This window comes from Rhinopithecus bieti, unplaced genomic scaffold (assembly GCF_001698545.2).
Source record: "Rhinopithecus bieti isolate Rb0 unplaced genomic scaffold, ASM169854v2 scaffold_10657, whole genome shotgun sequence".
NCBI lineage: Eukaryota > Metazoa > Chordata > Mammalia > Primates > Cercopithecidae > Rhinopithecus > Rhinopithecus bieti.
Window position 1 is genome coordinate 321,567 of NW_016806691.1, and position 10,539 is coordinate 332,105.

General features: G+C 39.0%; 1 protein-coding gene across 2 annotated transcripts in view; it reads right to left on the bottom strand.

The window, feature by feature from the left end:
- The window catches only part of VMP1 (vacuole membrane protein 1), a 143,338-nt gene that overhangs the window by 64,384 nt on the left and 68,415 nt on the right, over positions 1 to 10,539 (bottom strand). For both annotated transcript variants that reach the window (XM_017877424.1, XM_017877423.1), the window contains one exon: positions 9,649 to 9,780. In XM_017877424.1, coding sequence (XP_017732913.1) covers positions 9,649 to 9,780 — 132 coding nt within the window. The remainder of the gene's footprint in view (positions 1 to 9,648; positions 9,781 to 10,539) is intronic.

Below are 10,539 nucleotides of genomic sequence, written 5' to 3' on the forward strand. Positions count from 1 at the left end.
ACACACACACACACACCCACACACACAATTTTTGATGTTGAATGGGTATTCTAGCAGCTTTTTAAAGTTCAACTTGAAAACCATCAATGCAGAGGATAAAAAACTGTTAAAGGGAAATCAGAAATAGTTGTAGGTTGGGGCCAAGTAATGAAGAAAACTGGGTTAAATAGTTTAGATTTCACTCTATACACAGTGGGAGCCATCACAGATTTTTGAGCAGCAACGTTCCACAAGTAGAGATATTTTTCAGAAAATTATTTTGGTTACTTTGTGTGGGAAAAGATTGGGAGAAAAAAACTAGTAAAGAGTAGACCTACTAGGAAGCCGCTGGCAATATTTAGGTAAGGGTTGATAAAGGCCTGAACCAGTAGTGGGAAGGGAGAAGAGAGGGCATATAAGATACTATGGAGATAGAATCAACAGGCCTTAAATAATTAATTACTGGGGACGGGAGGAAAGGCGGGAGTCAGATGACTCAGATTTTGACCCAAAGCGATTGTTAGGATGGTGATAGCATTAACAGAACACAGGAACCAAGAAGGAAAAGAAGATCATAAAGATAATAATTAAACCTTGCATAAAATAGTCAACAAAGCACATAAACAGCTATCTAGACCTAACTTTTATAAATGACGCTAAAATTGCTCAAGGTCAGAGGAAGCTACATTCATTCATGTCTGCCTCTCACAGACATCTAGTGGAAACATGATAGAAAGCCAAGAGCAAAAGGAAGTCAGCTTAGTGGAAAAATACTGCCTAATCTCAACATTGTACTCAGAAAAATACAGCAGGTATCATAATAAATCAGAATACAAATAAATGCTTTAGTCATCTTTTTCTTCCCCCCTTAAAACATCTATAGTATGACATCCAACCATTACTCAACACTGGAATTTAAGCAAATAAAATTGTTTCATAACAACAATTTCTTTTTTCCTTTTTTTTTTCTGAGATGCAGTCTCATTCTGTCGCCCAGGCTGCAGTGCAGTGGGGCAATCTCGGCTCGCTGCAAGCTCCGCCTCCCGGGTTCAGGCCATTCTCCTGCCTCAGCCTCTGGAGTAGCTGGGACTACAGGCGCCCGCCACCACGCCCGGCTAATTTTTTGTATTTTTTAGTAGAGACGGGGTTTCACCGTGTTAGCCAGGATGGTCTCGATCTCCTGACCTGGTGATCCACCCGCGTAAGCTTCCCAGAGTGCTGGGATTACAGGCATGAGCCACCGCGCCCGGCCACAACAATTTCTTAGTAAAATCACATACAACATTTAACCTAGTTGGAGAGCACATGGCAAAGCAATGAGAGCCAAGTGTTTTTTTTTTGTTTTTGTTTTTACTTTTTTGGCTGATAAACTTATTCTACTACAGGGTTTTCCTTTCAAGAATAAAAAACCATATTTTCTAACTCATTCTCATGCAATCTTAAAATTTAAATTTCTACTTATAGTTACTGATTTTACTTAATTTGCTGTTTTAGCTACAGTTGACCCAACTTGTCCATATTTTATTGCTTCTATCAAATTGGAGGCTTTACCAAATACACGTTATCTATGAGCAGATCCCAGCAACAAAGTCAGATAAACTTTGGATCTTTGCTAAATTGATTACTATAAGAATTTGTAAATGATAACCAATAAGATGCGATTAGAAAGATGTCGGTAAAGTTATAGCTTAGCAAATAAGAACCCAGTATCTTTTAAACTAAGATATTAAAATCACTTGGAAAACAGTGTTGGAACAATATACAGTTAGTTAATTACCTAAGAAAGAAAAAAGATTCCTACATCATATCATATGTAAAAATATTTTCATAGATTAAAGACTTAAACATAAAAGAATAAAACCATAAAAGTACTAAAAGAAAATACAGGCCAGGCGCGGTGGCTCACGTCTGTAATCCCAAAACTTGTGGGGCCGAGGCTGGCAGATCACTTGAGGTTGGGAGCTCGAGACCAGCCTGGCCAACATGGTGAAACCCCATCTCTACTAAAAATACAAAAATTAGCTGGGCGTGGTGGCGCATGCCTGTAATCCCAGCTACTTGGGAGGCTGAGGCAGGAGAATCACTTGAACCTGGGAGGCGGAGCCAAGATCACGCCACTGCACTTTAGCATAGCGACACAGGGAGTTTCTGTCTCAAAAAAAGTAAAATATAACAAAACATACCCAGTAAATGACATGGAAATACTACTGGGAATAAGGAAAAATACTGGCAGCATATGACAAAGAGCATCTTCTTAAATATGTAAACCAGTAAGAAAATGAAAAATACGTTATAAAAAATAGATACATGCACCAGTTAGATGAACATTCTATTTCTTCTTTTTTATTTGTATTTTCAGCATTTCATTATAATAAACATACTTTGTAATAAGAAAAAAACTTGTTATAGCAAAGATGTGAAAATATTTGATGGAGTGGAAAAATGTTCACATCTTTAGATTCAAATCAAGTCACAAAACAACAAACACTATGATTTCACTCTTAGGTATATAAATATTTATAGAGAAAAGACTAAAGGGCACTCACCAATTTTCTACAATGAGATGTATCACTTTGTAATAAAAAATAATTTTATAATAACATCGGTATCACATGTCTATGATACTGTGAAGAAGGAACTTGTGACTAACATTTATAGTATGATTCTAATTTTTATAAAAAGTTATGTATGCAAAGGGCAGTCTGGAATACAGTGATTATTACCCTGCTATGCTGGGGAGAAGGTATGTGAGCTTTCACTTTTTACTTTACAATACTTCTGGAATGTAAGAATCTTATTACTAAAAGCACTTGTGTAATTAACAAATACGCAGATCTGTAAAACGTAATATAAGCAAAGGGCCTAAGACAAATTCATGATTGAAAGCATTGAAAATCTTCTTTGCCAAGCCATAGCAAGAAACTCTCCTTTGAACAACAATTAAAACATTAGTACCCTCTCAGATAATTTATAACACGGAAAACCGGAATAGTCTCTTTCCACCTATTCTCCCTCACCCCTTCAACTGAAAAACAACTATAAACAAATAAATAAAAATTAAAAATCTTATACAACTTATCTGAAACTGGGAAAAAGTATGTAAGGAAAATTATATCCACATCCACTGAAATCTGTAATAAGCCACAAAATTGATGGAAACTGGTGAAAAAATCATGAAAAGGAATAAAGAAAAGAAAAATCAGGCTGGGCACAGGGGCTCACGCCTGTAATCCCAGCACTCTGGGAGGCCCAGGCTGGTGGATCACCTGAGGTCAGTAGTTCGAGACCAGCCTGGCCAACATGGTGAAATCCCATCTCTACTGAAAATACAAAAAATTAGCCAGGCGTGGTGGTGGACGCCTGTAATCCCATCTACTTGTGAGGCTGAGGCAAGAGAGTTGCTTGAACCCAAGAGGAGGAGGTTGCAGTCAGCCGAGATGGCGCCAGAAAATATTGCTACATTATGGTATGGTAAGCACAGTACGACTACCATGCCCAGCTAATTTTCTGTATTTTTGGTAAAGATGGGGTTTCACCACATTGGCCAGGCTGGTCTCGAACTCCTGACCTCAAGTGATCCACCCGCCTTGGTCTCCCAAAGTGCTGGAATTACAGATGTGAACCACTGCACCAGGCAACAGTATATGATTTCTAACAAAGAACATGAAACAGTATGTGTGTACATTTTCCTCACTGGATTTTTCAATATAAATAAGCAAATATGAAATTAGGGACTGAGAAATGTACAGTTTATCTTAAAATAGTGATTTTAATTATTGGCTTTGCAGGATGAAAATTGCCAAACCTCATAACCAACAGAAGTATTGTGTGAAGTCTGGTTTCCGTGACTCAAAGAAAAAGTGGAATCAGAGAAGATCCCCTCAAAAAGTAACTAATCAGGGATAGAAGAGATGTAAGAAAAAGATTATTACCCCAATAGTAGATAGATAAAGACTGAGAAAAGAAATGGTCAAAGTCTTCAAGAGCTCAAATTATATGGATAAAATAAAGAATTCTTCATCAAATTCTAGAAGATCTTAGTTTTTGGAATTGAGCTTTTAGATGGCAATAAGCTTATGAAATTCATTATTTAAAATTCTAAAATCAAAACCCTGCAAAGAATGAAATAAGTCTTCCAGTCTGATATTCTAGCCAATGTAGGGTGTGCTATGGATGGGATCCCTGAGAGATATCACACAGAGACAAGGCACTCACTGCACTCCGTGAGCAATACAAATGACTTTTCTTAGTTTAAACCACTAAATATTGAGGTGATTTGTTACTCAGTAACAGACAACTGGAATACTCTTTGTTCTAAAAACAACCCCAAAACATAGAAAACAGAAACGAGAACTCAATATTTGATGAAGTTAGCATTAATAAATGAGGACAGGACAAATAGAAGAAAAGATTATACCTGAGAGCGTACAGGGGAGGGATATGGAAGAGAAGCAAATTACTTTGCCCCACAAAACTCCAAAAGAGCTCTTTAGCAGAACTGCCAGAAGAGGCTGGCGTAGGGCTGAAAACAAGGAGAATGCAAAAGACTCCCAGGTCCCATCCCTACTCAGCACAGCCAGGCAACTCTCTCTCCCGTATCAGTAGGAGACATAGTCTCTAGACAAAAGTGAATGTTCTGGGCTCTGGATATACTTGTGCTTGTGTTTGTGTAGGTATTCACAGATGGAACAGAAAGTGAGTTAAGCAACAATCCACATACTAAATGGAGATCTCTAATCACTCTTCTCCAGTCTAGCTTTAGCATGTCAGCAGCAAGGCTGATATAGATGTTCTTTGACTTACAATGGGTGACGTGTCTTAACCCCTTTGTAGTTGAATACATCGTAAATCAAAAATGCATTGAATACGTCTAACCCACCAAACATTATAGCTTAGCCTAGCCTCCCTTAGACACCCTCAGAAGACTTACATTAGCCTATAGTTGGGCAAAATTACAGTATACTGCAGAGTATGGACGTTTACCCTCATGATCACCTGGCTGACTGGGAGCTGTGGCTCACTGCTGCTACCTGGCATTGTGTGAGAGTATGGTACCACATATCGCTAGCTTGGGAAAAGATCAAAATCCAAAATTCGACCTATGGTTTGTACTGAATGTGTATCACTTTCATACCATTGTAAAGGTGAACAATCGTAAGTCGAACCATTGTAAGTCAGGGACTGTCTGTATTGCCTAGGCAAGAAATTGAAGGATCCATCATGGAGAAACTGAACTATCCCCAAGAAAAGATCAATAGACACTGATACATGGAGGTTCTCAGTAAACAGTAAGCCTGGATGCCACTTGACTGTACAATAGGGAAGCCTGACCATCACTACACCTGGCCTCTACACACACAGCTTCCACTTAGCTTTTAAGTGTCTTATTCTTATATAAACAGACAAATAAGGATTATCAGGCTTTGAGGAAAGCCTCAAACTCCAAATTGAACAAATAGAAAAGATGATGCCTGAAAAATGCATACAAACTGCTTTTTGAAAATAAATATGTAACAGCGGAAAACATTTTGATATAAGACTTAGAAGATATACTTGGGAAATCTCATAGGTAGTAAAATGAGATAAATATTAGAAGCAAAAAGGTTTAAAAAATTAAAAGGATGGGCATAGAAGGCCTAACACTGAAGCAACTAGAATTCCAGGAAGCAAGAATAGAGACTAAAGAGGGAAAACTCTCACATAAAAAATACAAGAATATTTCCCAAAACTAAGGAACAAGTTTTCTGAGCACCTATCAGAGTACATTTTATTTGTTTTTTGTTTTGTTTTGAGATGGAGTCTTGCTGTGTCGTGCAGGCTCGAGTGCAGTGGCATGATCTTGGCTCACCACAACCTCCGCCTCCAGGGTTCAAGCAATGCTCCTGTCTCAGCCTCCCAAGTAGCTGGGACTACAGGCATATGCTACCACGCCCAGCTAATTTGTTTTTATTTTTAGTAGAGATAGGGTTTCACCATGTTGGCCAGGCTGGTCTTGAACTCCTGACCATAGGTGATCCACCCACCTCGGCCTCCCAAAGTGCTGGGATTACAGGTGTGAGCCACCGTGCCAAACCCAGAATACATTTTAAAAAGACTATACCTCAGATAATGAACCTAAAAGCTTCTAGATAGAAAAACAAACAAACAAAACAAAAGTAGACTGCTTATAAAGAGGACACAGAAGGGCATCAGTGCTCTGGATACCAATTACAGAAACTTGAAGATAATTGAACAATGCCTTCCAAATTCTAAGTATAAAAAGTGATTTTCAACCCACAATCCTATATTCAGTTAATTAATTGTGAATGAAGAACATGCTAGTTTAGAATGTAAGGTATCACATTTTTCCATTTACTCCCCCTTTCACAGGAAGCTACAGCAGAATATGTTCAAGCAAAATGAGGGTGTAAATTAAGAAGGAGGAAGACAAGAAATCTAAACCAAGACAGAAGCAACTGTGCAGAAGGCCAACTGAATAGCAATTCCAGAATGAAATGGGAGCAGGGAGGGCTCCAGAGATATGACTTCATGATAAAAAAAATGGAGTTGATACAATTTTATTTGTGTTACCAAGTGGAAAGTGGTATCATGAGGTGTTTTTACAGAGCTGTTGGAGGGGAGAGAAGGCAAGCCAGAGATTTAAAGAGACTATGCAAATTTGAAAATGTTAATTCCAAGAAAAAAAGCTTTAAAAAAAAAAAGGAGAAATAATCATAGTACCTTAGTTTACTTATGAGAGAACAACTCTCATACCCATTTGGAATCCAAGTCATAGCATAAAAATGTGTAGCTATAAGCCACCTTATACTTATTCCACTTCAACTTGCTGATTTCATATAGATAAAAAAAGAATTTTAGAGATGTTAAATGACATACATTAGTTAGTGCCATAACTCAAAGAACTACCAGTTGTCACAAGTCTCACCCATCTACTTCTGTGGACAGACTGGCTTCAGTAATCGGAATATACCAGTAATGCTGGCATTCTGAGTTTTTGTTCTACCTATAAGTATGTGAAATTTGGGAAGTAACAACTAGATCTACAGTTTTCTATAAAGTTAGAAGAATGGTACCTTTCCAAACTCCCTCAGAGTTAACACAAAGGTCACATTAGATATTGGATTTTAAAATGCTAAAATAATTTTAAAAGTTTATATTTGTAATAATTATTAGCATTAATATAAACATTATGATGTCATGACAGGCATAATATTTGCTTGGCAGATAAGGTAAAGCAGATACCAGGGCGACTTGCTCTTTCCACAAAGAGCAGATGTTCATGGCTCTTTATTTCATTTGTTTTATATCTGGCTATTCTAAATTCACATTTGAAAGTTTTGTATTTAATTAAAAACTATAACCATACTTGGTTGAATTCTATTTCATAATGCTTCTTGTTTTTTTTTTTTTTTTTTTTTTTTCAGGTGGGGTCTTGCTCTGTTGCCCAGAGTACAGTAGTGCAAATGTAGCTCACTGTAGCCTCGACCTCCTGGGCTCATGCAATGCTCCTGCTTTAGCCTCCCAAGTAGCAGGGACTACAGAAATGCACCATCCTACGCAGCTAATTTTTCATTTTTTGTAGAGATGAGATCTTGCCATGTTGCCCAGGCTGGTCTTGAATTTCTGGCCTCAAGCAATCCTCCTGCCTCAGCCTCCCAAATTTCTGGGTAATAATGCATTTTTTAAAAGCCTATCTGACTTGAAGATGGAGATTCAATCTTTCAACAATGTTCTTAGGAATTTTCCTGAAAACGAAAGACTCTGTTGAGATAATTGAGATAGAGGCTGATACACAGATTGTGATTAGGTCAAAAAAGCCTCAACCAATTATGTTATTGTTTGCCTAGGCCTAGCATTTAGTATTTTTCTGTTTTGAAAGTTTACCTTGCTCATCTTGAGGACACTGTCTAGAATACTCCAGGGCATTCATTAATCTGACTAAGGCAAAGGAAAGACTGAACTGCTGAATAGTTTGAATTGTTAAATATTATTCAAAAAGAAAGTTCAGGCCAGGCGTGGTGGCTCACGCCTGTAACCCCAGCATTTTGGGAGGCCAAGGTGGGAGGATCACTTGAGCCCAGGAGTTTAGATGAGGCCAGCCTGGGCAACATAGTGGGACCCTGTCTCTACAAAAAATAAAAATTAGCTGGTCATAGTGGTACATAACTGTAGTCCCAGCTACTTGAGAGATTGAGGCTGGTGAATAACTTGTGTTTTTTGAGTCAGTCCCATTCTGTCGCCGAGGCTGGAGTGCAGTGGCACAATCAGGGCTCACTGCAATCTTTGCCTCCCAGTCTCAAGTGATCCTACCAACTCAGCCTCCCAAGTAGCTAGGACTATAAGCATGCGCCACTAGGCCCAGCTAAGCTTGTTAAAAATTTTTTTGCAGGCCGGGCGTGGTGGCTCATGCCTGTAATCCCAGCACTTTGGGAGGCTGAGGCGGGTGGATCACGAGGTCAGGAGATCGAGACCATCTGGCTAACATGGTGAAACCCCGTCTCTACTAAACAAAATACAAAATATTAGCTGAGCATGGTGGCAGGCGCCTATAGTCCCAGCCACTCGGGACTGCCACTGCACACCAGCCTGGGCAACAGAGTGAGACTCCATCTCAAAAAAAAGAAAAAAATTTTTTGTAGAGACAAGGTCTCGCTGTTGCCCAGGCTGATCTCAAACTCCTAGGCTCAAGTGATCCTCCCATCTTGGCCTCCCAAAATGCTGGGATTACAGGCATGAGCTACCACACCTGGTTGGAGCCTAAGAGTTTGAAGCTGCAGTAAGCTATGATTATATCACTGCACTCCAGCCTGGGTGACAGAGTAAGACCCTGAATCAAAAACAAACAAAACAAAATAAAACAAAAAAAAAAGAAAGAAAAGAAGCAAAGAAAGAAAAAGTTCTACTATTACTATTGTCATATATACTACTACATACTGCTTACTAGTTTAAAGTTTTAGTAACTACTTGAGAATTTGATATAATTCATATACTCCCCTAGCAAACATTTCAGCAGCTCTGCAAACTCTGTGGAATACAGAATGAAGCTGCTTTCAAGGCAGGAAAGGGCCACTATAGATATAGCCATATAATAAGATTTCTTTCTTTCTTTCTTTTTTTTTTTTTTTAAAGACAGGGTCTGTGGCTTAGGCCAGAGTACAGTGGGATGATCATAGCTCACTTGCAGCCTCAAACTCCTGGGCTTATGCAATCCTCCTGCCTTGAGTCCTCAACGTGCTGGGATTACAGGAGTGAGCTACCACATCTGGCCTTTGATGTTATGTTTAACAATTAATTCAGAAGTTCTATTATTTTGGACTCAAAGCAGCAGTCTGCTTGGTAATATCTCTAAACAAACAATGGAGAAAGCAAGTTTCAGCTCCTTAACATCATTGGCAACATTAATTTACCCTGGTTTCTGACAAGGTGTTTTAGTGTATTAAGAGTTGTCTTATTGCATTTTTCTGTAATTTTCTATTCTAAGATCAAGATTATCTTTTATATTTTGACCTTTCTAAATATTCTATCTCAAGTAGTATTTTTCTTTCTTTCTTTCTTTTTTTTTTTTTACTTTAGCAGTTTTGTTCTTCAGAGTAACTACTAACAATTTTACCTTAATAGCCTCTTTAGGAATAAGTAAAGCGTTCTATTTTCTATCCCCACTGTTCTTACTTGTGCAGACTCTGCATGTTCCAGCATCTCTTCAAATTCCTGATACTCTTCATCATCTGGTTCAGCACCTGAGAGGCGAGCTGCTCTGGCCATGAAATATGGAGGCAGCTCTCCAATTGCTGTACCGATACCCTAGGTGAAAAACCAAAATACTTACAATGAGGTTCTGTTCTCAACGGTGACACTTAATAGATCAAACCCATACTCTTCTATATCACCAGAAGCATTTTGAGATGCAATATATTGGGGGAAAGTATATGCTACATAACCAAAATAATAAGAGTTTGAATCCTGGCTCTAATTCTGACCTATCTGATGCTGGGCAAGATAATACACATAAAACCCTTAAGACAAGCCAGGCACAGTGGCACGCACCTGTAGCCATAGCTACTCAGGATGCTGAGGCAGGAAGATCACCTGAGCCCAGGAGTTTGAGACCAGCCTGGGCAACATTGTGAGATTCCTGTCTATGGGGAAAAAAAGAAAAAAAACTTGAGACAACACCTGGCGCATTGTAGACATTAAGTAAATTTTAGTTCTCTAGAATCTCTACCTAGACTCTGTTAATCATTTGTGCCCCCCCCTTTCTGATATCTAAATGATCTGATAATAAGAATTCACCGGTGGCCGGTCACGGTGGCTCATGCCTGTAATCCCAGCACTTTGGGAGGCCGAGGTGGCGGATCCCGAGGTCAAGAGATCGAGACCATCCTGGCCAATATGGTGAAACCCCATCTCTACTAAAATACAAAATCAGTTGAGTGTGGTGGCGCGCACTTGTAGTCCCAGCTACTTTGGAGGCTGAGGCAGGAGAATCGCTTGAACTTGAGAGGCGGAGGTTGCAGTGAGCTGAGATTGCACCACTACACTCCAGCCTGGCAACAGAGCAAG